A 20,145-nucleotide genomic window follows, 5' to 3' on the forward strand; every position below is an offset into this window, starting at 1 on the left:
AAATAATAATAATAAAAAAATAAAAAAAGAGTCTTACCATGGTCGTTGGCTATATATACATATTAAAAAACGCCCGACTATACGTAGTGATTTTTTTTGTTTGTTTTTCATATGCCTGGTCGTTTAAAAAAAAAAAAAAAAAAGCCTTCCTATACATGGTCGTTTAAAAAAAAAAAAAAAAAAAAACCTTACTATACATGGTTGTTTTAAAAAAAGAAAGTCTTACTATACATGGTCGTTTTTTTTAAAAAAAAAAGCCTTGCTATACATGGTTGTTTAAAAAAAAATTAAAAAAAAGCCTTACTATACATGGTCGTTTTAAAAAAAAAAAGAAAAAAAAAAGTCTTACTATACATGGTCGTTGGCTATATATACATATTAAAAAACGCCCTACTATACGTAGTGATTTTTTTTGTTTGTTTTTTAAATGCCTTACTATACATGGTCGTTTAAAAAAAAAAGCCTTACTATACATGGTCGTTTAAAAAAAATAAAAAAGCCTTGCTATACATGGTCGTTTAAAAAAAAAAAAAAAAAAGTCTTACTATACATGGTCGTAAAAAAAAAAAAAAAAAGTCTTTCTATACATGGTCGTTTAAAAAAAAAGAAAAAAAAAGTCTTACTATACATGGTCGTTAAAAAAAAAAAAAAAAAAAAGAGTCTTACTATACATGGTCGTTGGCTATATATACATATTAAAAAAACGCCCTACTATACGTAGTGATTTATTTTTTGTTTTTTAAATGCCTTCTATGCATGGTCGTTTAAAAAAAAAAAAAAAAAAAAAAAGCCTTACTATACATGGTTGTTTAAAAAAAAAAAAAAAAAAAAGGGTCTTACTATACATGGTCGTTGGCTATATATACATATTAAAAAACGCCCTACTATACGTAGTGATTGTTTTTTAAATGCCTTACTATACATGGGCGTTTAAAAAATCTATATATATTCTTTTGGTCGGGTTTTTTTGTTGTTTTTTTTTAAATAAAAGCTCATTTAGTCATGATCATTTTCAAAAATAAATAAACCTTTTTTGTAGTAGTAGTAGTAGTAGTAGTAATAGTAGTGTCGTAATGTAGCTTTTGTGTTCAAGGTTGAATGAAGAACTTATTGGTAAATGACCCCCGAGTTTCCAGGTTGAAAAGCGTTCATTCCGCTATTTCACGTGAGGGTGTGCCGCCCTCTAGTGAACAAAATGAAAATTGCATGTTCTGGGCTTTTCAATGTGATTCAATATAAATTGCCTTTTGAAAGAAAATGAAGCTCATTTTTGACTGTTTCGAGATGAAGTACTCATAAACTCATTACTCATATTGTGCTGGTCAACGCTCCTTCACATTTCACAGTTTTCATAACTATTTTTGGAACAGCTTCACAGCTCAGTTTTCTTCTGCTGTTTGGGCTTCCCAGGCTGCAGACCACTGATCCCAGTCCATCCTACTGGGAGCAGATCCACAGCAGAGTCCAGAAGATCCTTCTGACACACAGAGTCCCCTTGGACCATCGGCTGACCTTCTGATCTCAGCGTAGAGGAAGTACATAGCCAACATTTTAAAGTACACACTGACACATATTGTTGCGTTGAGTCTCACACAAGTCATTTCATCAGTTTTGATACCATTTCAAACACCAGCTGTGCCTTTTTTTTTAATGTATGCAAAACTTTAAACATTGGTGCAGTTTAAAGATGTCACACTTTATTTGTAAATGCCAGTAACTGCTGTACAGTTCCACATGCCGATATTTAAAACCCCATTTGTTTACAAGTTGTTCCCAATTGTACATAGCATAATTGACTTCGTGTACATGTCCTTCCTTGCAAGACTCGTTTGTCTCACTTTGCAGCTTTCTCTGATGTCTTGTGGAATTTATTCTTCTTGAATTTCTTGTGCTTGCCTGATGACTGAGCTGCTTTCTCGGCCACGATGTTCTGGTACTTCTTCTTGTTCTTACTGAAAACACACAAGTACACAAATTAAGTCATATTGCACTTTTTTAAGTACACAAATTAAGTTATATCTAATTTTTTAAGGTGTATATTTAGTTCTATTTTTTTAATGTGAAAAATGCTTGATTCACTATTCACTCACTAATCATTTTGTACATAAGCTGTATCAAAAATTTGACCTTGACAATGATCATATTCCTTTTTGTTGGGTTATAAATTAAACACTTTTATTTCTTGACAGTTTCAATCATGACATTTTGTTTTTGTGCAATGCATTCCTACAGCAATAAAATGGCTGCTATAAATGCTGTATTTTTGACCAAAGAAAAGCATGCATCTGTTTTTTGTATTAAAAAAAAAATAAAAAATTAAAGTACATAGTGAATTGGAATAGTATCTGTAATTGCCTTCTACTTGACTCCTTTCTTATTGAAGTTGTACTATGTTACCGGTTCGGTCATTGTTTTCCAAAGTAAAAATAGATGTTTGCAAATGTCTTATTTTGATTAAACACAGAAGTCTTCTTTTATGAAGGACTACAGAATTCAGTTAATTACTATTACTTGATATGCTGAAATCAGATTAGGACCATTTTGAATAATAATAATAATAATAATAATAATAAAAAAAGGCTCCATACGTTTACGTTGGAATATTAAAATGTATTAATTTTGACAGCTTTAAATTATCTGTTTCTTACAAGTGCTAATAACCAAATTGCTCAGTTGACACTGACTGTGTTTTAATAAATTTAGCGCCTCTCCTTCTAAGAACGCATGGAGAAATAAAATGCCAAACCTCCTGAACTCTGCATCAGCCAGCAACTCCTCCACCATTGTTCTCTTCCTCTGCTTCTTGGGAATGCGGGAATGATAGAAGTCGACGGGGTTGTCCACCACGGTGGCCACCTGTATAGGAAAAAAGCACAGAAACAATGTTTACGCCACACATGCTTTTTTGTGGGGTTTTTTTTTGTTTGTTTGTTTTTTTTGCGTGCTATGACCTGGAAGTACTTGGGGAAGCCATCGCGGTCGTTTTTCTTGTAGAACCTCTTGGGATCCAAGGAGGATCTCATCTTCAGCAGTTTCAGGTCTCCCGTCAACTCTTTGGTGAGCTCGGGAGCTTTCATGTTGAACCAAGCATCGCCTGTCGTCTTCTCACGTTCCACCTGGACGATGGGGGAAACGAATCAGATGCATTCGCAATTATATTTAAAAAACAAACAAAAAAAAAACGCCTTACTATACATGGTCGCTTAAAAACAAAAAAAAACAAAAACAAAAACAAAAAACGCCTTACTATACATGGCCGTTTAAAAAAACAAAAAAAAACAACGCCTTAGTATACAGGTCGTTTAAAAAAACAAAAACAAAAACAAAAAAACGCCTTAGTATACATGGCCGTTTAAAAAAAATCCGCCTGACTATTCATGGTCGTTTAAAAAAATGAATAAATAAATAAAAACGCCCTACTATACATAGTCATTTTTTCTTTTTTAAATGTCTTACTATACATGGTCGTTTAAAAAAAAAAAAAAAAAAAAATGCCTGACTATACATGGACATTTAAAAAATAAATAAAAACGCCTTACTATACATGGCCGTTTAAAAAAAAAAAAAAAAAACAACGCCTTAGTATACAGGTCGTTTAAAAAAACAAAAACAAAAACAAAAAAACGCCTTAGTATACATGGTCGTTTAAAAAAAATCCGCCTGACTATTCAAGGTCGTTTAAAAAAATGAATAAATAAATAAAAACGCCCTACTATACATAGTCATTTTTTCTTTTTTAAATGTCTTACTATACATGGTCGATTAAAAAAAAAAAAAAAAATGCCCGACTATACATGGACATTAAAAAAATAAATAAAAAGGCCCTACTATACATAGTCACTTTGTGTTTCTTTTTTAAATGCCTTACTATACATGGTCGTTTAAAAAAAAAAAAATAATGCCTGACTATACATGGACATTTAAAAAAAAAAATAATAATAATAATGCCTGACTATACATGGACATTTAAAAAACAAAAAAACAAAAAACGCCTTAGTATACATGGTCGTTTAAAAAAAAAAAAATCCGCCTGACTATACATGGTCGTTTAAAAAAATAAATAAATAAAAACGCCCTACTATACATAGTCATTTTTTCTTTTTTAAATGTCTTACTATACATGGTCGTTTAAAAAATAAAATAAAATAAAATAATGCCTGACTATACATGGACATTAAAAAACAAAAAAAAACAAAAACGCCTTAGTATACATGGTCGTTTAAAAAAAAATCCGCCTGACTATACATGGTCGTTTAAAAAAATAAATAAATAAATAAAAACGCCCTACTATACATAGTCATTTTTTCTTTTTTAAATGTCTTACTATACATGGTCGTTTAAAAAATAAAATAAAATAAAATAATGCCTGACTATACATGGACATTAAAAAAAAAAAAAAAAACGCCTTACATGGTCGTTTAAAAAAAAATCCGCCTGACTATACATGGTCGTTTAAAAAAATAAATAAATAAATAAAAACGCCCTACTATACATAGTCATTTTTTCTTTTTTAAATGTCTTACTATACATGGTCGTTTAAAAAATAAAATAAAATAAAATAATGCCTGACTATACATGGACATTAAAAAACAAAAAAAAACAAAAACGCCTTAGTATACATGGTCGTTTAAAAAAAAATCCGCCTGACTATACATGGTCGTTTAAAAAAATAAATAAATAAATAAAAACGCCCTACTATACATAGTCATTTTTTCTTTTTTAAATGTCTTACTATACATGGTCGTTTAAAAAATAAAATAAAATACGCCTTATATACACGGTAGTCTTTTTTTGTTTGTTTGTTTTTAAATGTCTTACATAGTCTTTTTTTTTTTTTTTTAACACCTTACTATTTACTTGGCTGTTTACCGTAAAATAAAAACAAAAAACACCTTACTATATACTGTATTTATTACTATATTGATATCCCTGCTATACATTGTCTTTTTTTTTTTTTTTGAAATGCATATTTTTACTTGGCATGGTCATTTAAAAAAAAAAAATACACTACATGGTAATTACAAAAAACAAAACAAACAAAAAACTCCTTACATGGTCGTTTTGATTAAAAAAAAGAAGAAAAAAAAAAGAATGCCTTACTACATGGTCTTTTTTTTTTTTTTTTAATAAAAACTTCACTACTATTCATGATCAGCCTTACTATAAATGGTTGTTTTGTTGTTGTTGTTGTTGTTGTTTTTAAATAATAAATAAACACCTGACTCAGGGAATTTGAGACGGTCAATAGTTATTGGCAAACTACACCTCTGGCAACCTACACTTGTCAATTTCAAGGTGTGCATCCAGTAAAAGATCATCACAAATGGTAGTTGCACACAAACGCACGCGCAAACGCACGCACAAAAAAAAAAAAGGGCAATGATGATAAGGCGTTGAATCGAACAACTACCGAACGAACAATTGAGCTCTTAAAAAAAAAAAAAAAGGTAGTTGAACCTACTCTGCGTTTTTTCTTCAAGGCTTGTTTGGATTCACTATAAGGTGGCACTGCATCCTTCTTCTCAAAGTCCGATCCCATCACGCTCTTCTTCATCACCTGTGCACATTTGTACATTTAAATACAAAACATTATTTGTTTAGAAAACATCACTAGTGGTTGCACGATCCCATTCAAATGTTAACGGAATATTAGCATCGACTTCGAGTGTGATTTGAGTGTGAAATTCTGTGGACACAGATAAGGATAGGCACATTTTCTCACGATCTATGAAAAATTAGTTACGTTAAAAGGACCTTTCATCTGACTCAAATCAACATTTGCCAAGCCATCATGGATTTCCCCAGCAGCGCGGAACCATCGTAACGCTCATTATTGATCATCTCCCGGAAAACACGTCAACGTTGAGCGTTTACCTCATCCTGGTCCTTCTTCTCCTTCTGCCGGTTCACCGAACTGCAGCCCGCTTTTGATTTGCTGCCGTCCAAAGTGATGTACAAACCCCCGAGCTGTCTCATGTTGATGCCCGGGTCGATGCGACTGGACATCTCTTTCCTGCAACAGATGGCGAGGGGACGTCACGCCTCATTTCCTTCACACGCTCGACGGAAAATAATGAATTGTTGCAAGAGACATATTTATATCAGATAATTATTTATGAGTGTTCTTGTTGACATTGCCCAAAGGGAAAAGGCTAAAACCTGCTAAAGTTGGCAGCAAACAGTAGTGTTGAATGTGTGCCTTAAAGAGGCGTGGTATAGCGAGTGACATCATGAACTGGAGTCTCTTACTGTGCGTGTGAACAATACGACGGCATATTAGGGCCACGAATAAATTATATATATATATATTTATTTTTTTTCTCCTCACAAATTTGCCACTTTTGTGAGTTTTTTCTCTCTCGTAATATTGCCCCCGCCCTCTTATTATTTTTTTTATACGTGGCCGTCGTAAAACAACAATCATTAATTTCAGATAGGACTTAGCGTCTCTTATGTTTGACTCACAGTAAAGGATTCCTGCTTGACAAGAGAAGCGCCTCTTCCCCGCAGTCGTCCTCGTCATCGTTGGCCTCCTCGTCCACAAACTCCTCCTCGTCCTCTTCCTCACCTTCCTGGGCGCCCACCACCTCCTCCCGCGTGAGGCGCTCCGTGTAGTAATCTTCGTCCACGTCCTCTCCGGGTCGCGTGTCCACCACGTACAGGCCGTCGAGAGCTGCCGCCACCTCCTTGGCGGGTTTCCTGGAGGGTCCTTGCCCCTCTCCTGGATCCTCGTCGTCTTGGTCTGAGACGTCCTCGTCCTCTTCATCCTCCTCGTCCTCTTCATCCTCGCTGCTCTCCAGGAGGCTGACTGTTTTCTGGGTAGCTTTCATGTCCTTAAGAGGAGATCTCTTAGGTGTCGCCGCCGTCTCCTCGGGCTTCCTGGAGTGGACTCGTCTCTCTACCATGTCGTCGTCTTCTGATTCGTCCTCCTCTTCGTCCTCGCTGCTCGCCACGGGGCCGCTTGTTGTCGTTTTCTCGGTGGCTTTTGTGACCTCAGGCGGAGGTTCGTCAGGTCTTACTTGCTCATCGACAGATTCAAACGCCGCCATGTCATTTCCGGACTTCCTGGTGAGGCACCGTCTCTCTTCTGTATGTTTGTCTTGTCGGTCTGAGACGTCCTCGTCCTCTTCATCCTCATCCTCGCTGCTCTCCAGGGGGCTGACTGTTTCCTGGGTAGCTTTCAAGTCCTTAAGAGGAGATTTCTTCGGTGTCGCCTGCTCAACAACGGACGCCGCCATCTCCTCGGGCTTCCTGGAGTGGACTCGTCTCTCTACCATGTCGTCGTCTTCTGATTCGTTGTCCTCTTCGTCCTTGCTGCTCGCCAAGGGGCTGCTTGTTGTCGTTCTCTCGGGGGCTTTCGTGTCCTCTGTCGGCGGTTCGTCAGGTCTTACTTGCTCGTTGACAGACTCTACTGCCACTATCTCATTTTCAGGCTTCTTCAAGGTGCATCTTCTCTCTTCTGTATACTTGTCTTGTTGGTCTGAGACGTCCTCCTCGTCGTCTTCATCCTCATCCTCGCTGCTTCCCAGGAGGCTGACTGTTTCCTGCGTACTTTTCACGTCCTTAAGCGGAGATTTCTTAGGTGTCGCCTCCTCGGGATTGCTGGAGTCTTCTGATTCGTCGTCCTCTTCGTCCTCGCTGCTCGCCACGGGGCTGCTTGCTGTCGTTCTCTCGGTGGTTTTCGTGTCCACAGTGGGCGGTTCGTCAGCTGTTACTTGCTCGTCGACAGACTCGACTGCCACCATCTCATTTTCGGGCTTGGAGAGGCATCGTCTCTCTTCTGTATGCTTGTCTTGTTGGTCTGAGATGTCCTCGTCGTCCTCATCTTGGTTGCACTCCAATAGGACGACTGCTTTAGGGGTCTGGGTAGCTTTTGTGTCCATAAGCGGAGATTTCCTAGGTGTCGCCTGCTCAACGATGACCGCCGATGTCTCCTCGGACTTCTCGGTAAGGACTTGTCTCTCTCTCTTGTCCTTTTCTTCTGATTCCTCCAACTTGTCATCATCCCTGCTTGCAACAGGGCTTGTTGACATATTCTCCGTGATTTCTGCGTCCTCAGGTGTCACTTGTCCGTCCACGAATGGCTCGGCCTCTTCAGGCTTCTTTTCACCAATATCCTCTTCTTTTTTACTGCTCTCCATGTTTGCTTCCTGACATGTCACCTGCTCGGCTTCCATGTCCTCCACTTCCTCCTGTGTTCTCGAGACATCTGCATGCAAATCCTGGTCATCCCGTGACACCTCTGTGCGCACGTTGTCGCCCTTCTCATCGTCTGCGCCGACATCCTCGCATCTTGCCCCTGAGGATTTTTCCTCCTCCATCTTCTCCACTGCCGAGGGATCCTCTTCCTGGTTTGCAGCGGACAGCTCACCCTGCTGGTCTACGGGCGCCACTGCGGCCTCGACAGGAACCTCCTCCTCCCTGTCCAGATCTGCCGGTCTGACTTGTTTCATTACGATTTCATTTGACATCATGCTGCTTTTATTCTCTTCTTCCAGCAAGGTGCGGTCCGCGTCCTCGGTGACCACCGTGCTTTCCAGCAGGGAGTCGGGTGGCACATTTCGGGTCGTCACCTGTTCCTGTGAGCCGACGGTGTATTCGGAACCGGATTCAAAGCCATCGGATTCCCACGACTTTTCAGCCGCGGTGCGTCTCGTTGTCCTTCGGCTAATCGGAGTCGGCGAGCTTTCCGAGGCGTCGTCCAGGTTCAGAGGAATGGGACACAGCTTCTTTCTTGATCTGGCACTTCTGCGGATCGAGGAGTGAGAAGCCGGAGCTCCCGAGACGTCGGAAGCCAAACTCTCCGTGTCAGAAAGGTCTGACACTTCCGTTTGCCGTTTGACGGAGGATCTGGTGCTTCTCCTTTGACTTCGGGTGACTCTTTGGGATTCCGACGGCAGTGAAGCGCTTGAGTCCGCCTTGTCATCTCCGGCCTTGAGAGGAGCTGCCCTGTTCCTGGTGCTTTGGACCTTTTTCTGCGGAGGTCCTAAAGAAGTGCAAGAGTCCGCCTCAGACAATTCTCCTTCTGCATAAGTCAAAGTGCCGGCAAGTCTTCGGCTCCTTCTGCGACACGTCACCAGAGGTTCACTGTCAGACACAACAGAGCTACTGGATTCCACCTTCTTTTCTGAAGCGATCCTCCTCGTGCTTCGGGCATTCTTTAAAGAGGGGACCACCGCCTCGGATGATTCTTGACTCTGTTTGCGGGCCGCCCTGCTGCGCGTCACCGTTAGTTCCACATCGGACATGACGGAGGAGCACGACTCCAGGTCCGACACATCTGCTTCGTGGGTGGAGCCCACAGGGGTGCCAGGCTGCTCGGGGCTGTGGAGTCTGGAGGCTCGGGCGCATCTTCTCAACAGGGGCGTCGGCCGGCCGCTGGATTCTTCTTCAAGCCGACTGCTGGTTTCTAACAAAACACGCCGAGTGGAGTTCTCCCCTTGTGAGGCCGCACTCCTGGTCCTCATCCCTGTTGATGTTGATGGAGTGGCCTGTGAGGAAAGAGAGGATCACATCACAAATGTAACTCAACAAAATGTGTTAGCGTCATTGCTTTGATTAGTGATAGCTAGGCATTTGTCAGAAAAAAATTTGATCATATGTCAATGAATATCTGCATGTCTCTTAAATACCTGCATGTACAGTAGAGTATCTAACTTTTGTGTCCAAATAAACAGGCCAAAATGTCATATTAAGTAGATTGATAAAGCTTTGTTATTGTACTCTTTGTGACATGTAATTGATGTCATAATACCTCTTTTATTGTACTCTTTGTGACATGTGTTTAGTGCCAAAAAATGTTTCTAAGGTAAAATGTGTGCCTTTCATCAATAAAGATTGTGAAGAACTGTTATGAGTAATAATCATTATTTTAATGTAACTATTTTGCTAAACTTTGCAGCCCTCGTGGCTACACCTAGGATTCCTAACTGGAACACATTGACTTGAATTTGTAGGCAGTTGAGACTGGGCGGTAGGGAAAAAAAATATGTCGACCTCCAATACGGTGGTGCTAACATGAAAGGAAAACCTCAACCAGCTTTATCAAAGGATGGCAAGTTATTTTGCCTGAATTGCTTTAAAGCATAATCAATTAACAATCCCATGCCTTCTTACATTTATTTTATTATTAGTTCTACATAAAACTATCATCATGTTTAAATTATACTTCAACACCCTGACGCTATTATACATTGTTGCCTCGTTTCTCTTATTTTATGCATTATTAGTTACATCTTAATGTTGCGAATACGATTGAGTAGTTCTTTACCATGTTGCTAATCAATGCAGAAAAAGGGGAGTTCATTCTCTAAAACGATACGTGATGTAGTTTGACTGCTCGTGGATTGAACCGATCCTTTAATTTATGTTCGACTTAAAAAACACATACTGCACAATATTATTTGTTGAGTTTAGTCTGTCCTGGACCAAGTATCCACCAATGTTTATGTCAATGAAGTTGTTTGAAAACTTTCATTTTATAAACACGCCAGCGGTGGCCCACGTGAGTTGGATGGTACACGCAGCAGATGATTGATAATAACTTACGATGTATATACAATAAACAATATCTCATTCATACAGAAAATGTACGAGCGCTGCTCGGAATAAGTTGTATATCCATTTACCTGGACATCACAGCACTGTTCGACATTTGTTTTCGTTGGAGAGCACACGCGCGATCCTCTTCTGGTGGCCACCATCTTGTAACAGCTTGTCACTTCCGCTTGGGAGACCAGACTAAAGCAATCGATACACGGAACGGAAGTGCTACTTTTTTTTTTTGTGACAAAATTGTAATCAAAAGCCAAACATGTCAAATACAACACAAAAAAAATCATCACACAAACAGTAAAGAGAAAGGGAAAAAAAATAAAAAACAATAACAAAATAAAAGATTTGCCAGGGGTCTTAAACTAAGAAATATTAAAAATACCAAAATGAGAACAGAAAATCAAAGTCTTGACAGCCTTTTTATTTTTGGAAGTAGAAATGGACTGAAAATATACATCAATCTCTTTCATAAACAGAAAAAAATAGGTTTCGATTTTGCATTTACATTTATGAATATAAAACTTAGCAAGATAAATTAACAGATTAATCAAATAATATTCTTTTTCAAACGAACTGTCATAGTTGAAAAACCCAAAAAACGGAAGTGCTACATTCTTCGTCGTCTTGTGTAGTTTATTTTGTGGTTGGCAAACCAGCGTCCACGTACATTGACGCCACCTACTGGACTGGAGTGTGGAACAGTAGAAAGTTTGTCTTTTTTTTTTATTCATAAATCATATACAAATAAGGCACACATTGTAATGCAATATAGATTTTACAATTGAACATCAAGATGAATATTCAATTTAAAACAATTGAAATGAACCCAATACCAACAATCATCTTTTGTATACAGTACTTTTTAATAAAGCCCATTTTTGACAGACGGATGACCGTACAGCAGAGATATATTTCAAGCGATTTACTGGATCAAGTGAGTTCTAACTCATAAATAAAAAATGCCTTAAAAGATATCATTTCCATATCTCTAGAGCTATTACAAGAAAAAAAAACTGATGACATCAGCTAAAATATTACTTTGTAATCTCATCATGACAAATCACAAGTGAGGGTCACAACCTTGGCAACAAATCAGCAAAACATAAAAATATCTAGTTTAGTTTCCAATGGTAAAACTTTATCTGAATTAGTGCATTTTTTTTCTTAAATGAGGAATGCAAATTAGTCTTTAAAAAAAAAAAAATCTAGAAATTAAATAAAATCAAAACTGTATAAGCCATTTCTCTTTCACAAATACAAATGATTGTCGGAAAAAATAAACATTTTCTTTCAACTCTTCTTGATATATTGAAAGCTTGATGATACGAGCAGGTATGAGGACGAGATGATCAGCTGCTGTGAGGCACTTCACATTAGAACAGGTTTGAGGAAACTATGACATGATCCAACAGTAAAGCTACAAGGCAAAAATTAGTCACTCAAACTGCCTTTAACATTGACATAAGAAAGATTGACTGTACACGCTGTCATACACCAACTGGACCATTTGATATCTGATAGCTGCATTTTTTTACGCACACGTACATAAAATCCTATGACATGCTAGCATAAATGGCTGGTGTTCAAGGTATGTTGTGTCCAACCGTATTATCACGTGCACAGTGTGCGTCACGGTGAAGTGTGCATGCACTCCTCACAAAAAGTTGATGAAATTTCAAAAGGACTCTAAAACGCTTTCGATCGCCTGTAGAGGTGCTAACAGTAAATGTCCAACAGTTTAGTGTTTCAGCATATTTGCAAAAGTTGTTTCATATATCAGGTATTGATTATCCCTATATTTTTGTGTGGTGATTTTTTTTTCTTTCTATGAAAAGGTTCAGCTAAAAAAAACAAAAACAAAAAAAAAACCTCATGACAACTCAATACTTGACAGTAAATAAATGGCGGGCCAGGTTCCATGTTTGCAGAGATGTGACTTGTGCATGTGGTAGTGAATGGAAAATACAACAAATGGCTTCATCCCCCGCTTGTCCTGCTAGAGTTCCGCCTTCCTGGCGCTGAACAGGTAGCCCATGGCCTTGATGATGCCACGGCTCTTGACGATGATGGAGTAGCGCAGGAGCCACTCCAGCCTCCAGTCGGCTGCGCTCACGTTCTGCGTTCCCTCCTGCATTGCTTCCTGGAAGGTGGCCGCCGATATCAACTCTGCATGCAAATGAGGGTGATAACATTTAATTGAACACACATGAGACCGTGTAATATTAATTCACACCCGTGAGGCAATTTGGATAGTTTCACTGAGGGGTGTGCTCACTTTTGTTGCCCTCAGTAAATGTATGCTGTTATACAAAGCGTTTTCAAGTGTGGACTTTCCTAATTAATGCATCTGGTGGGCGTGTCACAATAGCTCAACTGAGCTGCTTTGCCTCAAGGCAGGTGATTTCCTTGCAAAAACAAAAATCCTATTGGACCACACCTAACAGACACATAATTATGGTGACTTCACACTTCAAAGTTATAAACAACGAAGCATTTTGGAAAAGTGAAAGGTCTTCAGTCAAGACCATTTTTATTATTTCAGAATATGTAATGGATTGTATAATTCTTGCGACATCAACAATCATTTTTGAATAAAAAATACCTTTGTGGCTTGCCAGTCATTTGCCTTTTAGCTCCAAAAGAGAAAGAAAGAATGAAAAAAAAAAAAAAAAAAAAAAAAAAAAAAAAAACACTTCACCTCTGAATCAGATCGGCTCTTTTTCAGCCCTCTACACTCAAGCCATCGCTTCAATTGAACATTAGTATGTTCTTCAACGTCTTCAACTAGACCAGTGAATTTGGCACCATGAACATTCTTGGACAGAATTAGTAGGTTTAGCTCAGTAGACATCTCGCTCGTAGACCGTTTACATACATCCAGCATGACTGACTGTAGGAATAATTGTAAATAAGTTATCATACATTTGCTGCAATGAATACTGCTCTGCTTGCAAAGAAGAATTGCTCTGCTCAAGAAGCTGAAGAACCAAAACATCTAACGCAGCAAAATGGTTTGAGCCAGTCTGCTGAGGTCACCTGTTTTCGGTGAAGAAATGATTGCAAACTTGACCACACACGTACTCAGCAATCTTCCACTCACATGCACAACACATAGACAAACAAGTACACTGTGTTCCAACTATGCCATGCATTTGCATTTTAGTGTTGGAACACACGTGTAACTAGGGGCGTGGAAAACCAAGTAAATAGAGAGGGTGAGGAGAGGAATCTTTCGAGAGTGCAGGAGTGAATTGTGTCACGCAGTTCCTCTCCTCTCTCTCCTTGAGAGCCCTGAACTGAGTGTCTTCTCTCTTTTTTTGTCGTGCTTAATAGACGTCAAACAGGTAACCCTGACACTGACCCAAGATGCTGGAATATTAATGAAGTGTGGTGACGTGTATCGTGCGGCATGACACTGACTAAGCATGTCAGTGGAAGTGGAAGGAATTATCTGTAGACCTTAATTGAGTCAGGATTTTCTTGAGGTGCATGTTCAACAACAAAAAGAATAATTTTGAGAGAAGAAAATGTAATCAGTTTTAAGGTTGTCATATCAAATGTGGAAAATTTCAAGCCCTGTTGATACTTTATCTAATGTCGTGTTGGAGGGTTTTAAATGTGTATGTAGATCACCATGGAAACATCATGGTGCTTTGGTGACCTTTTTGAAGGTTTAAAAATGCACAGACCAAACAGACACATCTTTGTTGGGTTCCTTTTGTGGAATGCATTGAATATAAAAAGATGTTAGCCAGCCTTGACCCAGCAAATGCACTCTTATGTCAAACATGTGACTGGGGATTTCTGGATCTTTATAGAAGAAACAAAAGTATATCTTGGTGAAAAGATTAAAAAGAGAAGACGTTCACCCGTGGGATCGTTGTGTGTGAGCAGCTGGATGTCAAACTCTTTGGCGAAGGCGGTCAGCTCGGGTGGCATCACACAGCAGGATGCCAGGTTCACTTGGTTGCTGCTGGGCTTGACCTGGATAATAATGAGGCACTCTAAATTACACCCACCAATAATAAATTGCATTCTTTTTTTTGCATGCGACGTTTGCATGCAGACCTGAGCCCAGTTGTAGAGCTGCTCCAGCAGGTCCTTGTCCAGGTCGGAGGTGCCGATGGCGGCGATCCTCTGGCTGCGGACGAGCGCCTCCAGCTCCTCCCACGCCGGCTGAAGGGGGGCCAATGTTTGGACGTCGTCGGCCAGGAGCTTGCGCGGCGCTATGATGACCGAGTCCAGCTGGGACACGGCCAGCGTCCGACAGGCTGGAGGGGAAAGATGACGTCAGTGGAGGAACACCGCCATTTATTTGGAAATATTGCTCTTTCTTACCCATCTCCACTGCATCCCCGATGGACGACTGACCCGACTCGAAGAGGAACAGCTTGGCTGTCAAAACAAAGCCACCATTTTGATTTTTGCAACACTTCGCCTACCATTATAGGTAAGAAGCCACTCAAGTCAATAGCATCATTTGAAAAACAGTTTTCAAGCTGAACATAAGATTGTTACAGTACAAACCTGACACCTTAAGCTCCTCCCTCTCCTCAGGCACAATAGCATCTGTGGCCTGCGGGATGTTACAGTCCAACGTGTCTGGTACGTCCTGAAAAACAAAATAAACAAACAAAAAAAAACTTCATTCAGGTGGTTGAACTTGTTGAGTGACTCTTGACCCTCTGGGACAGTCTGAAGCTAAATAGGTTTTCATACAATTGTTTCATATTTTTTAAGCGAATTTACTGAAAATGCACAAAACGGACAATCTGTTCTTCTTTATAATATTGAGAGGGGACTCCGCTGCTGTAGGTGGCGATACACAGCAGAGATGTGATCCACCAGTAATTTAAAAGAAGGAGAAGAACAGGAAGCGACTGCGCTGTGCGATGACGTATGAATTTGCTTTTGTAATTGTTGATAAACCGTAGCGTTTCTTTGCTGTTTTCCATCTAAAATAGCATTAAAATTCACTTCTTTAATTAATTCCAAAAAGATTTCTGTTAAGCCCCCACCCCAAACATACCTGACCGACATTGCTTTGTGACTACAAACGTACGTGTGACGTAATATCCAATCAAAATGTGCAACATGTATCTTGTCTTGTCAGCGTCTATTCGCAAAACTTATTTCCAAAGCCAAAATTTTCCTTTTTTTGCTATGCTTCAAAATAAAATGGATGGTTGGAAACCAGACTAATGAGTTTGTTTGGGTTTAAGGTTGCATTGCTTCGTTGTTTCATTCATCCACCAGTAGCTGTACAGTTACTTTGTTTGGCATGACACTGAAGTTCAACTCGAAGTGGGCGCCATTACTACACATCCTTGTTCAAATGTTCAACAATGAAATCCCCTCTGACAAAGTGAATAAAACATACAGGTTTGCTGACTCAAATTTAACGTGAGTGAACAATGCAAGTAGTAAATTCTGAACACACCCACATCCCCCAGTTACATTTTTTAAATATCACAAAATACAGCATCTGAGCAGGGGTGTGTAGACTTATGTATCCAGTGTATTTACATCTACTACCTTGGGTCAAGTGTTCCTTTTGCTGGTATTTGCCTGCAAGTTCTCTGAATTCTTATAACCTCCGCAGTCCGCCCATTGCCATTTGACTCAAGTGGATATTGGCATTAAATCAGATTAGCTGAGCTCAGCATAGCAAAAAATGGGGTATGCCCACGATACTATTGCATGAACATTGACCATGACAGCTTGTGTTCAGGTCGCCTAAAGGCATCGTAGGAATCCCGCCATCTGGCCGTGTGCAGCCTCGCCCCATAGGGCAAATACAGACAGCTAGTCATAGTAGTCGGACTGGTCTTCAATTCAAATAGTTGAGTGTGCTTCATCCCCCCAAAAAGGTTTATATTTCTCAATTATTACATCATATTTTTCCATACATTTTCCTCAGTTCTTAAGGACTGCAGTTAAAAGTCTTCCACCAGTCGTGATGTAATGAGTCAAAATGGTCACCTCACCTCAGTCGGGGCTTCTATTGTGGAGAACCAGCTGCTCAGCGTAGCCTGAATGCATTCTTGAAGCTGAAATAGACAAACATGCGCGAGATTCATGTGTAGCCAAATTTCCACAAATTTGATGATTCCATGAATGTTTCCTCATATGTGATGTGGAGACATTGAGAGTCGACCTGGCTCCAAGTGCAACATCTGTACCACATGTTTCTCCACTTGACTTGTGCTAACATGTATTGTAAAGCATAACAAGTGGATGAATGCCACCCATGTGGCACCATTTGATTAACCATTTGGTTAAAGTCACTTTTGACAGCTTCTCAGTGGCTCAAAGGAGGCCAGCACCGTGAAGAATACAACACGTGGAAAAGAGTGGTTATAAATCAAAGGTCACAGTCAATACTGTTGAACACGCGCTATAACAGTTATGGTTTTTAAGTTAGAGTTTCACTTTCATACTAAGGTGATATAATCTTAAAGTTATGATGCAACCTATAAGATTATATCATCAGACAGAGACGTCTGGCTTGTGTGATGCAGGTTTTCCAGTAAAACAGAGTAAAGGAGAAGATTGTGTTAACATAAATGACAAAATAACTACCAGGACGGAATGGTAATTAAGTTATGTAACCTAGTGCAGTGCATTAGCTCGTTCATAATGCTGTTTACTATACACCAGTGGTCACCAACCTGCTACCCACACGAATAGTGGATCAGTTCTTAAAATAGCTCAGTAACGAGACATTGTGATTAGAAATAATTTTAAGTCAAGTTTATTTATATAGCCCTTAATCACAAAACAATCACAAAGGGCTTCACATGCAATGCAATGGTGATCTTTTTTAAAATAGGAGTACTTTAAAAATATTTATAGATCGAATTTGGCATTTCAAAAGAGTTGCAGACTTGTAGTAGTTCGCATTAATCATTCAAAATGTACTGTATAACCGTTTGAAACCCAAAAACCGCGAATGGAGGGGGCGTCTACCATTCATGTTGTGAGCGACACTTTCCTTCCCGTTTAGGAAATGTTGACATAACAATTCTCAACGTCAAGCACGTTTCCCCTCTTCAACACACCTGCTGCGCTAGCTACTTGGACATTCGCCTCATTCGCTCGGTCGATGGGGGGGAAAAATAGAAGTTTACCTCCTCGCTGGGCGAGCACGGACATTTCTTCTTCAGCCGGGTTCTGTTGACTAAATTCCCCGTGTGCAGCCTCAGAGTCTTGGCATGGTTCAGCAGGGTCCTCTTCGCCTCCGCGTTCGCGTTCGTGTTGTGAGGATCCATGTGAGCCGTCTTTTATCGGGAGTAGGAGCTCAAAAAGCGACCGACGTGACGAAACGTGGCGACTAGAAGCAGTCGCCAACCTTTCCCTATTTATATGACTGCACCTTCTGAGAAGCGACCAATCGATGCGTGAGAGATACAATAAGAATTGAACGTCGTCAGGATGACTTGCTGCTTCGGTTGCCTGTGACACAGTTATGGAGGATGGTCACGGAGGTAAAAGCCGGCCGGGACACGCCCACTGGAGGTGTAGCCGAAAAACGTCAACACAGTGTGCTTTTAATATTCCATTTTCAGCGCCAAAATATGAATTCTTATTAAAACTATAACACTTTTTTACATGTACGAAAATGCTACAATTATTTTTAAGTCCTCCATTCGCACTGGGCACACCGGAAGCGGAAGTGGAAAAATCAACGCAGCCAGAGCCCGCCTTTTTTGGGTGACGTCATGTAAATAGACGCGCAGGCGTTCGTCCTTCCTGACATACGACGTTCCGCTTTGCGAACGACGCGGAAACAGACTGTGATAAGTAACGAAGTAGTTAGGTAGATTTTTTTCAGTGTCGGCCGAATTGAATTATTCTTCTGACGACTTTTTTTTTGTTTTACTGCCTTTTACTGCCTACATTTTTGGCCACTGTGTCGCAATAACGAGTATTGTATATATAATTTAACTTGATTTAAGCGGTTGAAACCGCTATATCTACTTTCAGCAAAAGACAGGATTCGTATTATAATTTTAAAAGCTGATTATTATTTTTTTGATAGGTTACACTACAGCTCTTGTATAAGATGTCAATGCTGTATACGTTGGAAAGCAGTACAGCGAGTAACCAGCAGATGTCTCCCGTGCTAGTGTAGTTTTCCTTTCCTTATTTAAAAGAATGCATGAGTACATTATTAAATGTACTTTTGCCAAATAATACTAAGTATGCATCTGCACTATGTACACCGTATATTTAACTTGTTACTCACTTATTTCTATTATTTGGTGGTGGTGTTACATTGACAATAGTTCTTACATTTGCTTTAGTCTCACCTCCCCCAAGCCTTTGACAGGCTTCAAATCACATTATTTATATTCATATTATTATAATTCACAAATGCAAAACATTAAATTAATGAAACCATAGACACACATTTCTGCCAGATGATTTCACAGGTAATAGTGACAGTAACAATAATTTAGACCATTAGTTTCAATTTATTCGAGATTGAGCTTTCAATTCATGGTTACAGTTTGAAACAATCCGCAGTGTGGCACTGTGCCACATGGTGGCGCCTTCTTGTTTTTGTTGGGCTTATGCAGCACAGTTCTTAATTATGATATCAATTTAGGCACAACTAGAGATTTAAGTTAAGAGTTCTGGCTTGAAATTAGGTTAGTGCTAGTGTTTCAAATGAAACTGTAGGATCGTGTTTCAAGATAAGGTTAGAATCTTGATTAGGTTTGAAGGCAGAAGGTTTCAATTTACAAATTACACTCAAATTTGGGTTGGGGTCATTTATTTGAAATTGTATTCCCAACACTTTGTTCATTTGTCTTCCAATGATGCTTCCAGTATGTGCACAGTGTGTTTTCTTTCATTTTATTGTGGCCAATAGATCTGATCCTCTAGGTGATACCATGTCAATCAAATCCTTAAACCTTAAACTACAAATATCAATGGGAATATTTCTCCAACCAATCAAATTTCAAATTTGTCCTCATAGGCCCACATAGTTGGCCCACAATGACATCAGCATTTGACCTTCCCCTGATTAGTCAGTCATAGCAAAACACTTAGCGTATGTTTTTCTCACATTATGAGATAAATACTGAGCTCCAGTTGTGTGCTGTTACATTATGTTTGTGCATATTAATGGTTTCTGTAATTTTTTTTTAATTAAAGTTGTGCTATTAAGAGGTGGATTAAGTCCCCACTAGATAAATAAGATTTCAAGTTACCAGTTGTGACACCATAGTCACCAAATGCGCACATACATACAGTTTGATTTATAACGGCCATTTATAAATCCCCCATGTTAGATATGAAAGGTTAAACAACACATATTTCATTTATGACTCCAACCACGTCAGCAATTCTTAGGAACATCTGGATTCAATCAATCCTTTGCAGGGGATGAGGTGACCACCAGTTCAGGATTTTTCCCTTTTTCCACATAAAAACTTGCATTAAGTACCAACTTGCAACACTTGAAGCCTTACCAGAAGCCAATGACGGCGGTTGCGCTGATACCGTTTGCTTATCTAAGAAAAAAATAAAAAAAAGTGCTGCAAAGCCATTACTATTGTGCAACATGTTAAACTACGTATT

At 39.3% G+C, this 20,145-nt stretch overlaps 3 protein-coding genes across 4 annotated transcripts in view; 1 reads left to right on the forward strand and 2 right to left on the reverse strand.

The window, feature by feature from the left end:
• Positions 1-2,351, forward strand: part of spata6 (spermatogenesis associated 6) — a 34,943-nt gene extending 32,592 nt beyond the window's left edge. The window contains exon 12 of the mRNA XM_077533890.1: positions 1,411-2,351. Within this exon, the coding sequence (XP_077390016.1) occupies positions 1,411-1,519 (109 nt within the window). The 3' untranslated portion in view covers positions 1,520-2,351. The remainder of the gene's footprint in view (positions 1-1,410) is intronic.
• dnttip2 (deoxynucleotidyltransferase, terminal, interacting protein 2) lies at positions 1,676-10,791 on the reverse strand. Of its 2 annotated transcripts, none has more exons than XM_077533868.1 (7): positions 10,629-10,791; positions 6,466-9,491; positions 5,875-6,013; positions 5,462-5,557; positions 2,952-3,116; positions 2,747-2,856; positions 1,676-1,952 (listed from the first exon to the last, which is right to left on the reverse strand). In XM_077533868.1, exons 1-7 carry the CDS (start codon positions 10,701-10,703, stop codon positions 1,835-1,837), a joined length of 3,729 nt encoding a protein of 1,242 aa, XP_077389994.1. In that variant the 5' UTR covers positions 10,704-10,791; the 3' UTR covers positions 1,676-1,834. The 2 variants fall into 2 exon arrangements, with proteins under 2 accessions (XP_077389994.1, XP_077389995.1); XM_077533869.1 differs by lacking the exon at positions 10,629-10,791 and adding an exon at positions 9,633-9,701.
• A 604-nt stretch (positions 10,792-11,395) lies between these two features.
• On the reverse strand, positions 11,396-18,262 carry gclm (glutamate-cysteine ligase, modifier subunit). Its single transcript, XM_077534512.1, has 7 exons — positions 17,685-18,262; positions 16,542-16,604; positions 15,082-15,166; positions 14,893-14,949; positions 14,623-14,825; positions 14,424-14,538; positions 11,396-12,720 (listed from the first exon to the last, which is right to left on the reverse strand). Exons 1-7 carry the CDS (start codon positions 17,823-17,825, stop codon positions 12,551-12,553), a joined length of 834 nt encoding a protein of 277 aa, XP_077390638.1. The 5' UTR covers positions 17,826-18,262; the 3' UTR covers positions 11,396-12,550.
• Between the last annotated feature and the right edge of the window lie 1,883 nt (positions 18,263-20,145).

This window comes from Festucalex cinctus, chromosome 10, assembly GCF_051991245.1.
Source record: "Festucalex cinctus isolate MCC-2025b chromosome 10, RoL_Fcin_1.0, whole genome shotgun sequence".
Lineage (NCBI taxonomy): Eukaryota > Metazoa > Chordata > Actinopteri > Syngnathiformes > Syngnathidae > Festucalex > Festucalex cinctus.